At 53.2% G+C, this 13172-nt stretch overlaps 1 protein-coding gene across 3 annotated transcripts in view; it reads right to left on the bottom strand.

Moving 5' to 3' along the window:
• Positions 1-67: 67 nt before the first annotated feature.
• The window catches only part of LOC113999444 (phosphofurin acidic cluster sorting protein 1-like), a 68541-nt gene continuing 55436 nt past the window's right edge, over positions 68-13172 (bottom strand). The window contains exons 7-25 of one of the 3 annotated variants that reach the window (XM_027742866.2): positions 11629-11709; positions 10777-10836; positions 9980-10131; positions 6454-6547; positions 6065-6136; positions 5649-5770; positions 5393-5525; positions 5164-5268; positions 3718-3824; positions 3248-3402; positions 3044-3154; positions 2854-2956; positions 2464-2496; positions 2063-2105; positions 1918-1960; positions 1685-1826; positions 1310-1533; positions 1006-1119; positions 68-905 (exon numbers count right to left, since the gene is read on the bottom strand). In XM_027742866.2, the coding sequence (XP_027598667.2) occupies positions 790-905; positions 1006-1119; positions 1310-1533; positions 1685-1826; positions 1918-1960; positions 2063-2105; positions 2464-2496; positions 2854-2956; positions 3044-3154; positions 3248-3402; positions 3718-3824; positions 5164-5268; positions 5393-5525; positions 5649-5770; positions 6065-6136; positions 6454-6547; positions 9980-10131; positions 10777-10836; positions 11629-11709 (2010 nt within the window). In that variant the 3' untranslated portion in view covers positions 68-789. Of the gene's footprint in view, positions 906-1005; positions 1534-1684; positions 1827-1917; positions 1961-2062; positions 2106-2463; positions 2497-2853; positions 2957-3043; positions 3155-3247; positions 3403-3717; positions 3825-5163; positions 5269-5392; positions 5526-5648; positions 5771-6064; positions 6137-6453; positions 6548-9979; positions 10132-10776; positions 10837-11628; positions 11710-13172 lie in introns of those variants that run through there. The other 2 variants (XM_027742867.2, XM_039385535.1) reach the window with 2 other exon arrangements.

Below are 13172 nucleotides of genomic sequence, written 5' to 3'. Positions count from 1 at the left end.
ACATTTATTCTCCCCCAGCTGTGCTTGGTCATGCCCTGAGACATGGGGACACACACACCCCCTGCCATAATGGTACCAGCATTAATTTATTAAAATTAATCCTGAAAAGTAACCGTACAATAAATTTAAAAAAAATAGAATCTTGTAAAAAAAAAAACCCAGGTGCCCTCATGCCACACCTCCAGCTGGCAGCACCCTGGGGTAGGGCTGGTTGGGAAGGGATGGGGGAATGAAGAGGACAGCCTCAGCAGCAGGGCTGCAGGGGGACTGGAAAAGCTGCTGAGGCTCTGCTGCAGAGAGCATGGCCAGGCACAGCAGCATGAGGCTGGCAGTGGGGCTGGCAAGGGGCAGCACAGGGGTTGTGGGCCCTGCTCAGCACCTGCCCCCTGCAGAGCAGTCTGGGTGGCTGCAGCGCTGGGGAACCTGCCTGGGTCCAGCCCAGCTGGGGCCCTGGCTGGCTGCAGGGGTGGCCTGGCAGGTGCATCTGTGGAGAGTGAGGCCCAGAGCCCTTCCTGGGGCCCTGCTGGCTGGTGCCAACCCTTGTCCCAGGCTGCTGTTGGGGGTCATGGGAGGCAGATGGCATGGTGCCCTGGCTGGTGTTGGAGGGTGCGTGGACCCAGTCTCACTGGCCTCACCTTCACAGGTCTTGGCCCACAGGGTGGGGGTGTGGTATCCCCCCTCCACAGAGCAGGCAGGGACTGGCCACAGAAGATGGGGACAAGAGCATGTCCATTTCTCTGTCTCTTCTTGCAACCCACTGCAGCTCCATTCCAGGGATGCCCCCATGTATCACACACTCTTCGAGTAGCCAAAGATACCCACAGGGAGGTACTTCACATGTGTTGGCCACTGTGCTGCCAACTGGAAAAACTTCACATCGTTCCACTCCACCCCATCTATGGAGACTGAGAGGAAAGGGTGCAGTGAGGCACAGCCCTGCCACAGCCAGCCTCTGCTGCTTGGTCTGCCCCCCTAGAGCCCCAAATGGCTTATACCTTCCCTCACCTCGCAACATGGTGTTCTGGTGCTTGGCTGTGCAGATGAGGCGTGTGATCCCTTCGATGACTTGGCTTTTGGGTTCCAAGTCCTTTTCTTTAGGTTTCTTGCTCAGGAACATCACTAGGGGCCAAGGCCAGACAAGACCAATGTTAAGATGTCCCCACCTGGCGCTGGGTGGGAGCCCTTGCCCCAGGGCTGGCTTATTGACTGGCCCCTCCTGGGCCAGCTCTCAACCCTGTCCTCCCTCCCACCCTTTTTGCAAAGGACTGTGGCCCCACAGCCAGAGAGCACACAGAGTGGGCTTGGTTACCTTTCTTGTTTTTCTCCTTGGTGACCACAGTCATGGCCATGGTGCTGGGGGGCACCAGTTCCCCTGTGCCAGGGATGCGGCTGACCTGGAGTGAGCGGAAGTTGCTCTTGAGTGTGTTCTTGATACCCGTCTCCCGCTTGTCACCCTCCTTCTTCCTGTCCAGTCCTTGTGTTGTCCAGTAGTCCACCTGCAGGCCCATTACCTCCACACCAGGGCTCAGAGACCTGGGCAAGATGGGCAGCACCATGTAGCACACAGGTGCTGCCTGTTCTCCTCTCCTTCCCAATTGCCCAGCTGCAGCCTGCCCGGGGAGCAGCAATAATACTCCTACCCCAGCCTCTGCTGCCTCAGGCTAAGTGTGGCTTGCCTTCTTACCCAGCACCCGAGAGGCCGCTGCTGACAGACGGGGAGGGTGGCGGAGTGCTCACGGTCTCCTTGCCATAGGGAGCTGCTCCACTGGTGGCTGGCGCTGAGCTCAGCAGGGAGGGGGTACAGACTGTGGCATCATCTGAGTCCACTGTGAAGGAAGAGTGCGGGTTGTGGGGGCTGGGGGACCCCAACAAGGGCCTCCCACAGTGGAGAAGAGAGTTGGGCTCCCAAGGACTCACCAGAGGCACTGAATGACTGCTCCACCAGGCCCACCTTCACCACCTGCAAGGACAGATGAGTCAGAGGACAGCCAGCATCAGTAGGGCTGCGCGCTGCCCCTCTCTCCTCAGCCCCAGTGGCCTGCTGGCCCCTCAGAACACTCACCCCCACAAAGGGGACAAACTTCTGGCAGGAGTCCTCGTCGGGGCTGGAGAAGGAAGAGAGGTTGGTCAGGGTTTGGGTGTACTGAGCACCGAGTGCCATGTGACTATCCTTGTGCCCAGGCACCCCCGCACTGGCAGGGGTCAATGCTGGCTCACAGCCACTGGCACAGTCTCCTCTGCCCTCCCTCCCATGGGACCCCCTGTCCCCAACATGGCAGCACAGGGCACACTACACAAGGAGGCAAGGAGTTGTCCTCTCCAGTGCTGGGAAAGGGCTTGCATGCGGGAGGGCAGCCCTGCCCCACTTTGGGGTCACGGCTCCTCTGCACAGCAAGAGGGATGGACGCACATGGGGGAAGGTGGGGGGGGCCAGGCAGCGGCACAGCAAGCACAAGCCAATACCTGATATAAAAATCAAAATAGAGACTTCTCTTCCTTGAGTGCCAGAAACCAAGAGAAGGGAGAGGTGAGAGTGCAGCTGGAACACGAGCGTCAACCCCCGGGCAGCACAATACCAGCTTGCAGCCCCCACCCAGCCCATCCCAGTCCTGGCAGCTGGTCCCCACCACTGGGACTGTCACAGCCACAGCTGCTGGAGGGGCCGAGCACACCGGGAGGTGGCAGGGAATGGTGCTGCTCTCACTGTGGAACCCCAGCTCCCCTCAGCACCACGCTGCTCGTCAGCGGAATGCCAAGCCTCACTCACTTGTCCCATGTCCCACATCCCTGTCCTGAGCACAGCCCAGACTGGGGCGACATGAGGGAGGACAAGTGCCCTGGGGACATGCTCACCTCTTCTGCTTGTATGTCAGCATGGCCTCAGAGATGGGAAGCTGGTGAGAGAGGCTGGCTCCAGCGATGAACTGGGCAACACGGCCTGCAATGTCCACAGTGTCTGTGGGCACAAAGAGCCATAAGGGCCTCAGTGGCAGCTGGGCTCACCATCAGGGCACTGCTGATGCCACCCTGCCCTGCTCCTCACCTGCGGTGGGTGGCTCAGCCCTGCTGAACAGCTCCCGCCATGCTGTGTCCAGGAAGAGAGTGCTATATTTGTTATCCACTGAGGCCAGGTACTTGGCCAGAGGGTGAGAGCCTGTGGGTAAGAAGGGCAGCATTGGCTCCAGGCAGGGGAATCTGGGGAGGTAGGAGAGGACAGCCCTGGGAGCAGGCTCACAGTGGCTCTCACCCAGCGGCACAAGAAGAAAGCGAAGGTAGTTGAGCCAGTCGGGTGTCTTGCTGGCCAGTTGCTCCACAAAGAAACGGAGGACAACACTCAGGTAGCTCTGGTCCCCTGCCACCACCACCTTCACCGGGGGAGGCATATGAGAGTTACAGTTACAGCTGCCAAAGGAAGAGAAAAGGAGACCATGAAGGATGTGTAGTGGCTCAGCAGGCGGGCCAGGGGACATGCCCTGCCAGGCCAGCTGACAGAATCCCATCGCTGAGAATTTCCAGCTTGCTGTGCACTGCCAGGGGCAAAAGCAGCACTGGGATACTGGGATACCAGGATACTCCACTTTCCCCAGGTCTAAACTTGTCTCTACAGTAATGTCCACAGCCCCAAAAGGTCCTAATGAGCCCTGGGGAGCCACGGCCATACTGAGCCCTTCTCTCAATTCATATGGTGCCACCAGGCTGAGCCCAAGCTGTACTCACTATCGCTGGATGCGGGAGACAGTGGTGTTGAAGGCTGCCTGGATGTCCGCCACGGAGCAGGTGGATACGACCAACTGCTTGTGCGCCTGGAGCTGCTCACTCACGTACTGCCAATGCAGAGAGCTCAGGTTAAGGCACCCTGGGGGCATGGCTGTGCTGGCCAGCAACAGCACGTGCCTGCCCTGGCCCCCCCTGCCCTCTGGGATAGAGCTGAGACCCCTGTCCCCACCCATGCCATGTGGGTAGGCTGAAACCATCAGGTCACTCATGGCTGCATGCCTGAGCATCCCTGCTCCTCCCACCTCTGCTCTAGAGGCTGCCTGCCCCAGCCCTCTGCTCTCACCTTGAGCACAGCAGTCACCACCCTTGCCATGGCAAGGGCAAAACCGTCCCAAGAACCAGGCTGTGCTCCTTGAGATAAGTGGTTTGGTCCAGAGACACTCTGATTTAAATTCTGCTATCCCACAGCACGGCCCAGCTATAAGCTCAGTCCACCTCTGCTCATTCCCTCCTTTTGCTCTCCCCCACTGTGGCACTCCAAAATCCTTCTGTGTCTCTTCAGGTGTCTGCATGCAGTTCAACAATTGTAAAACAGGCAGCCATGCTAAACAAGGGGGCTTAGAAGATACCCGATGGGGTCTGGAAGTGGGCATTGATCCTTTTTTCCCTATCCAGGACAAGTGCTAGAGCAGGAATATGTCAAGAATGCACAGCCTGAGTCAAGACTTCACCACCCTTACCGAGAAGCCCTTCCTTCTGCCATAAAATTTTCCAGCACTGTTTCTGGATATCAGATGTAGCTGCAGGATCCTGAAGGGGTCTCAGAGGTGTTTTGTCTAACTGTTTGCATGTTTGCACATACGTACATGTCCCTGCTCACCTTTAGCGGTCAACTCCTCCAGGTATGGGGGAGGCAAGTGCTCATCAGGGGCTGGGCCCAACCTCACATGGACAGTCAGCATGAGGCAGGAAGGCCTCACATGCCCCCATGTCTGGAGACCCCAGCTCTGACAATGAAGTTAATGCTCCCTGGGAATGGCAGGCAATGTTCTTCCATCTCTCAGTGGGAAACACCTCTGCTGCTTCCCAGGGCCTGGTGCCCACAGAGGAAGGGAGCCTTTTGCCAGGGCATCCAGCAAAGCTCTGACCCGTGGGGTTCCTGGGAGCCAGGACCAAGCAGTGAGGGCCCAAGGTACAGTCCACTAGCCAGCCTTTCTGGGACTGAGCTGCTATGTGGCACGTGACAGAGGAGACACATGCAACTCTTCTGTATGTGGCTCAGCACTGTGTAAATGCATTGTCTCCCTGAAGGAAGGGCCACGCTGGGGGAGAGGAGGACACAGCTAGTGCCATTTTCCCTAGGACACCCTGCCATGGTTGGGAGAATCCTTGAGGACCATGTTTACAGCTGCCCCTATGCATCCAGCTCCCATCACGCCTACTCACCTGCCCCTGCCACTCAGCAACATTCACCAGCACGATGCTCTCGGGGAGCTGCTCGTCTGAGACCAGGATCTGGTTCAGCTGATCATAAACAGACTTTCGGGGCACCTATGACAGCATCACCATGAAGGTTAACCCCAGTCAGCCACCTTGGACACTCTGCCCATGGCTGAAGACCTGGCAGAGCTCTCAAATGAGAAGCCTCCAGCTGAGACTGTTCCCAGGGCCTCACCTGGGTGCTGTGCCACGAGTCTGGAGAGCTCTCACTGTCCAGGCTGCTGGCACGGCCACCCTGTCCCTTTGAGCTCTGCCGGTCCTTCACAGAGGTGCTGCGGGGACGCCACAACTGCTTGCTCTCTGCCTTGCTGTGAGGGAGAAGCAGGAGAGGCAAAACTGTTGACGAAATCTCATCTCCACCAATCCCCACTCTCTCCAGGGAGTCAGTGTGGGCCCATGCAGCCCCAGCATGGGGCACAGGCCTGCCTTACCTGGGGGACACGGCACTGGGGAGCTCAGCTTTGGTCCCAGGGCCCAGTCTATCCACGCTGCCCTCCCTCGTGGCAGCCTCTGTGGGGGCCAGCCGTGGACATGGCTCCTCTGCAGCCAGCTCCTGAGGGCCACACACAGTCACTTCATACACACTCCTCTCTCTGCTCCTGCAGGGAGCAGCCCTGCATCCATGGATGCCCATCATCCAAGACAGGCCTGGAGAGCCAAGGCTGCAGGGCCTCGAGAGGACTGGGCTGCATCTCCTGCAGACCCTAACATTCCCTCCACTCTTGCCACTCTCCAGCACAATGTACTTGTCTTCCCAAGCCCTGCTCCCAGGCTGGTGGGCACTCTTGGTACTCCAGAAAACAAGGTGGGGCCTGAGAGAGCTCCACATCTCATAGCCCGTACTCACCACTGCAGGGATCTCCACTCCTGGCTCTTCCTGTGGTCGCTGTGCTCCTGGCTTCCGCTTGTCTGCCTCGCCCTAGGGGACAGGGAGTGGGGTCAGAGCAGGATGGAGCATGCTGAGCAGGGAAGGTGCCAGTGACCCATACCTGGCCTCACAGAACACATGCTCCCACAGGGGAGCCCGGCGTCCCCCTGGGACCAGCCCCAGAGGATGCCCCCCATCGCTACCTGTCTGCCTGCGCTGGGAAAAAGAGGAGGAAAGAAGGAAAGGAGCAGCCCCAGGCAGGTGCTGCCAGGAGCTGTGGTCTCAGAGTGCAAGCACTGTGGGGGTGCTGGGCTGGCTGGGGAGGGAAGGGGGCAAGAGGTGGTGGTGATGATGGTGGTGTAACTCACAGGGCTGCCCGACTCTTGATCCTGCCCTTTCTGGCTGTGCAGACTGCCGATCTCAGTCTGGGAACCAGAATGAGAGACTCCCTCAAAGAAACGCCTGCAGAGAAACAGACAGACGAACGGACGGACAGACAGACAGACGGGAGAGAAAAAGGCAGGAATAAGAGAGGAACAAAGTCACCATGATCCCAGCACACCCCCACCAGCCTGTCCCAAGCACAGACCACTGTGGAAAGGCCCCCAGTGGGACACAGGGCCAGACACCCAAGTGCCTAGGCAACTCACAGCCTAGGAGCAGACCTGCCAGCAGTGCCACCTGCAACCCTGATGAGCTGAAGGAAGCATCCCTATCTCCCAGCCAGCAGTGCTTTCTCCCTCAAGTGATCCCCTACCCCTGCAGTGCAGGTGAGGAACTGCTGCCATTTCACTGGAGTATAGTCTCTGTAAAACCACAACTCCAAGATACTGCTGAACCTCTCTGCCTCCTCTGCACCATCACAGCTTCCACAGATTTCTGCTACCTTCCCTTCTGCTTCCCCATTTTCAGGAATGGCTCCTTGCCTCTGCCTGCTGCTGCAGCACACTTCTAACCACATCTTCCAACTTCTCTTTCTGCTTTCCCCTTTCCCAAGGCTCTGAAGATCACAGTATTGCACACAGAACCACACCTCAGCACAATACTTAAATCTGCCTATTTTTAGTCTCTGAGCTGACCTTTTGGTAGAGCTGCAGGGTGCAACTCCAAGGTCCTGTTTCCAAATCACCATGGTCAACAGAGGAACTCTCTTGGGGCAGCCAGGACAGTCTTTGCTACAGTGTGAGCTTCCACCTTTGCTTACCCTTTTTCCACACATTATTTATTTGCCAAGGACCCCCTTCATATCCTGTGGGCTGCTTGAAGACCAGTCTTTAGGAAACAAGCAGGCTCTATCACTGAATCTCACTTGCCGGTTTTCCCAGGACCCTTACAGCAACCACAGTCCATCTGCGATGTGTGACTTTCCTGCAGGAGACTTGAGCTAGATTCCCTCTAAGCTGTGTGTATGTGTTCATTAACTCCCAGGAAATGTTTCTCCTGATTTGCCTAGTGCACAGATGGGGACGTCAAGTTGCAGGTTTCCAGGGATGGCCACAGAGGCATAGAGAAGTTCTTCTGTTAGGACTCTATCTTTCTATTGTTTTCTACTGTCCTCATCTGGACATATCTGCAGCTTTCTGCAGGATTCCTCCTCATTTTACTTTCCTTTTAGCATGCTTCCTCCTTTGTATACAGCACGCTGTAGTGCCAGGCACGACAGTCTTTGTCAGGTTTTACTGCTACTAAAAGGACATTCCATCTCTGTAAATACATGATGGTTCCCACCGCAGAGCAGCTCTTCAGCAGCAGTGTTTATACACTGGTTGGGACAAGTCAAGGCTCGATTTTCCCCTCACTGGCCCAGTGACCAGTTGCTCACGACATGTTTGTTTACCAAAGCTCCAGATTTACAGTCAGAATTGTACTCTGATGGGACATTTTCTCCGGGTCACACTGGGATAAATTATGTCTCCTGTTAATAAAATATCTCTTCTCTCTCCTAGCCCTTCTGAACAGCCTCCTTCCATTTTCAGCAAATTTATTCCCCTTCTTCCCCATTCATTTTCTCAGTCATTTATGGAGACATTTGTACCTTCACCTTTGATCTACAATCAGTTGGTCTGACTATTGAGGACTTACCTAACAGCCTCAGTTCCAGCTCCAGTTTTGCCCCAGCGCAGGAGCAGCCTACAGCTGCGTAGCCTCCCTGGCTGACCAAAAGGATGGCTATCAGCTCCCAACACCACTGGCCCAATCCAGGGCACCAGCAACTGCTCACCATTAAGGACTACCTTAATGCCCTTGCTCCACAGAGACCTTCACAGCGTCTAGCAAGGCTGTCTATGACAATAAATCCAACATGAGGATCACATCTCGAATTTACAGGTTGGGCTGGAAGGTCTCACCAGCTGAGAAGGCTATGCAGGAACCACGGGAACCATGAAGTCTACATTAAACACCTTGGCAGTCAGCTTCCACATCTCCTTAGGAAAAGTACAGATACAGTAATGTGAATTCAAGGGATACATACAGCACTGCCAGAAACTGAGGCACTAGAGACCAAACCAAGCCAGGGACACTTTGTGAACAGGCTGAAGAACACATCAAAGCCCAATAGACTGTCCTTCCAGAGTCAGCACCAAACAGCTCAAGAAGACTCTAACAACAGGTACCAGCAGAAACCAGTGCTCACTCTGGGATGCTGTCCCAGTGACCAGATGTTTGCAAGTAGAACCAGGTTGGAGGTCTTACATTAAATACACTCAACAGACTTTTCTTACAGTTTCACATAGTTCACATACATAAAGCGTTATCTGCCCATCTTCCTTTTTCTCCCACAGCACCTTTGTTTCCTTTGATGAGAGACCATGTGAAACTCCTTTTGGAGTCAAGCAGATCATCTAAGCAGCTCCTTGTCCATGTGTTTGCTCTCTCCTTCACAATGACTTGCGGGTTTGTGAAAAACATGACTTCTGTCATGTCCCTGTTTTTACCCCAGTGCCCCATGAGTTCCAGAATCCAGCAGATTTAATTTCAAAAAGTTTGCCTGCAGCAAACCAAGTCTGCTACTCCTGCTAAGTACCTTCAGCAAGGATACCAACTAAGCCAAATTATATTTAAATACTATATATATATATAATATATATATTTACATGGCAGGGAGGTTGGAACTAGATGATTTTTAAGGTCTCTTCCAACCCAGGCCATTTTATGATTCTATATATAAAATCTATAGAAAAAATAATGTCAAGTGAGCTTGGCTTGGCTAGAAGAGACCCAATGCACTATGAGGCAGTCAAGTAGAAAGACAGTAAAAGGCGACCTTTTCACAAAAAGACAGCACAAAAGCAGAAGAGCCGTGAGCAGAGAGGCCAGGTGATCGCAAATCACATGGGAGCAAAGCCTGGTTTCACTGCATGGTCCACTGGAGACTTCTGTGCCAAGTCAGCAGTACTTGGCAGAGCAAGTCAAGTCACCAGCGCCTGGGGAATGGGATGAGGAACATTGCTGATGGTTGCTAGTCACGTTTCCACAAAGACTGGGAACACAGCATGCACATCTCACAGGGACATAAAGACTGGCCCAGGCAGTCACTAAGTGCTCATGCTTCAGTGCGGAGAGCCCAGAAAACACCAGGACTGTTGGCAGAAAGATATGAAAGCTGGGAGCAGCCGGGGCTTAGATCAAGTAGGTACTCTTCCAGCAGATCAGCGTCAGATGCTGGGCTGGCAGAAAAATGAGACTAAGTGTGAAAGAAGATGGATTTTATGGGCAGTTTTGAATTTATTAAACAGGATATGCAAGTGAGGAGCTAGAGGTGCCAACAGAAGATGGCAATAGGAGTGGAGACAAGACAATGCCTGCATTAGCCCAAGCAACAGAAAAGTGTCAGAGGGCATTTCTTCACATCCAATAGACTGCTGTAGGCCAGGGACTCCCTTCAACCCTTACCTCAGGGTGGGCTTGGGTGTGCTGTGCACACTCTCATTGTCCTCAATCTCTGGGCCGCTGTCACTGTTGTTGCACTCTTCCAGGCTGTCATAGAGCAAGCCCAGGTCTTCCTCCACCTCCTGGGTCTGGTCTACAGGGTCAGAGTCCAGGACCTGCAGGACCAAACCCAGAGGACAGTGAAGAGATACAGAGTTACCTGCATCCCAGAACAGGCACATAGAAACTGCCTGACAGTCACAAGGCACACCATGGCACCGTTCTCACCTGAGAGAGCCAAATCCAGGCTGTGGACAAATCCAGTGACATTGCCATTAGGCCAAAGGAGGGTGCCACGAGCATGACATCCAAAGGAGTCTCAGACATCCATCATACTTACTGGCAGTTAAGACACTTGGGAGGACCTTCACTGACTGTGCTGCACACTTAGTGCAGACTCTCAGTCAAGGCAAGCTACCCCCAGGCTGATGTTAGCCTGCACTCAGTCACGGTCAGTATTGCCCCAACAATGCCAGCTCCTGGTGCAGAGTCGGTGTGTGACCGAAGCCTTCTTCCCTGGGCACCTCTCCCCAACAGGAAGGTGCTTTTTGATTTTAGCACAATGCTCAGAGCTACATTCTTGAGGCAGAAGGCTTTGGAAAAGCCAAGGCCCAGTCTATGCCATGTCTCACACCACCTTTGGCACACCCCTGAGCAGCTACAGCTCATGCCTTGTGCTCCCAGTGAGTGGGAACCAGGACTCTGACATCTATACATCTGCCAGAGACATTCCCAGGTGAGGCAGCCTTCTTGCTTCTTACCTCTTCTGTCACTTTAAACCTCTTCAGCAAAGCCACAAATTTCTGCTTGAAGTTTGGTTGCTAAAACAAAAGAAGATCAGAAAGAAGATCAGCAAAACTACTAAACCACGTTCCAAGATGACTAACATACAGGCCACAGTTACTGTCTCTAACATGCTGTCAGCTCCTTTCTAGCTCCATAGGTCCAAGGTCAGCTATGATCTCTCTCACTCTTTAAATTTGCTGTAGGATTTGGACTAATTCTGTACTCCACAAGAAGTCTGGGCATGAGGGGGGATGAAAGGCTTCATACTTTTTCTGCTACAGGCTGGAATAGCACTCCATTTAAATCTCCTTTCTCCCCAGATCATCTGGTTGAGGAATACTGCCTTCAAGCAAGAAAAGATGGGGAATAAACTCAGGAAGAAGGTGGCCAGACACCTACAGGGCTGAAGTCAACAGGGATGAGAAGCTTGGAGAGCAAGGGGCTGGTAGAGCAGCTCCTCCCTTCTGCAGATAGGCAGAGGAGCTGCTAATCGTTCACCTTTCTTTGTGCCTACCTCCCCTTCCTCAGGAAAGGAAAGAGACCATGTCACAGCAGCAAGTTAAAACTGTGTTGCATACAGATCATCACTGATATGAAGTCAGGCTAAACACAGTACAGACCATGAATCAAGGTACAGCCCTGAGCAACAAGCTAGCTAGCTCATTAATGGCAAGAGGTTTGTTCCTTCTTCTCAGAGCCAAGGGGGCTCTCCCCTGCTTTGCACCAAGGCCATCATTCCCCCTCCCCAATGCCCCTCACTGCCTTCAGGGAGGGGACAAAGTGAATCCCTTCCATCCCTTTGATCACGTTGTAAATGCTGATGTTACTCTGGTCATTGATGTGGTTCGGATCATTTTCCTCCTAGCCTTCTTGGTTTTCCTCAAGTCATCCTCTTCATCAAACAGATCCTGCAGGTAAAAAAGTCACAGCACATCAGAGCAACTGAGTTCAGGGAGCAGCACCTCCTAGTTCTCCCGCCCCACACTTGCCCTCCATTTTGAAAAGCTTTGGTCCACTCTGCTCCCAGAGTCTTGCTTCTTATTTCCGCTACCTCTCTCCATGGAGATCCTTCTCCCTCCTTAGCACTGTACCCCAACAGACCTTCTTTCCCAACAGACCTTCTTTCCCAGCACCTGTGCCACCAGGCTCCTCCAGAGATAAATGTACCAGCAAGATTAAGAGGAGAGACAGCAACTTTCTGCAACGTTCCTTGTTGCAAGCTAAAACTCTGCTCTCTGCACTCATCAGCCTTCCCCATGAACCATGTCTTGTTCTCCTGCTCTCCCCTCTCCAGAGTTAGTTCAGAGGGTACAGCACACAGAGTCACAAAAAACCATTTTTTCCAGGGATCAGCCTTAACAAAACGCACAACTCCCTGGGACATGGGACCCTGATGTGTTAACTCAGCACATTGGGACGGGTAATCTGGAGAACCCTTGTGAGAGAGTGAAATGTTAATCATTAATGATTCAAACAATCAGTCATTTGCAAAAGAAGCAGAGTGTTTTGCCAGGCCAGGTTTGCACCTGAAGGGAAGGAAGAGAGTTTCTGGATGTGTGGTGGAGAAACTTCTGATCTGCATAAGAACAGCTCAGGAGCAGAGGGGGTGGAGCACCTGTCACCACAGGATGACCATGACAAATCAAGCTTCGCTAAGCAACAAACTGGATTTTGAGCCAGATAAGGGAAGAGGCCACTAAAAAGCAGATCCTGCTAGGTGGGACAATGCCAGTGTCCCCCCTTACACAACCAGCTCAGCTGTAAAACCCCACTCCACCCCCCCCCAAACCCCAGGATGGTATCAGGACATTCACGGGTAGGCCTGAAGGTATTGATCCTTCTGATGAGGCATAACTGGCTCAACTACACTGATGGGAGAGGCAGCTGTCACGTCTTAGAAGGTATCATAAACCATCAAAGTCCCCCAAAGCCCACCAGACTCATTCCTGAGGCCTTCCACCAGAAGACTGATCCACAGTGTTTCAACAGATCCACAGTGTTGCAACAGAGTGTAAAACTGTGTCACTCTCACCTCCCGCCCAGAGAGGTATCTGGGTGTTCACACCTAAACCTAAGCATATATTAACCCATTGAACTCTATGTTTTGGGGGCTTCCCCCACCTTTGACAGATCAAGACTGTGACCATCACTTTGACCAAGCAACAATCAAGTCTCATGGCTGGATCCACAGGTGGTGATATCTTTCCACTATCTACTCTTATCCTTCCTTCTTTCCTTTCTTTCTTTTCCCTACATATTTTCTTAAGTGATATCTTTATACTTTTATATTGTTATATTACTATAGATAATAATAACCAAAATGGCTACATTCCACCTTTCCATTGCAACCAAAGTGTTCTGAGAAATAAAC

Source organism: Pipra filicauda, unplaced genomic scaffold (assembly GCF_003945595.2).
Source record: "Pipra filicauda isolate LSUMZ 115617 unplaced genomic scaffold, ASM394559v2 scaffold419_size605101_pilon, whole genome shotgun sequence".
NCBI classification, from domain to species: Eukaryota; Metazoa; Chordata; class Aves; order Passeriformes; family Pipridae; genus Pipra; species Pipra filicauda.
The sequence above is the reverse complement of the archived record's forward strand: the minus strand, read 5'-3'. Positions and strand labels throughout refer to the sequence as shown.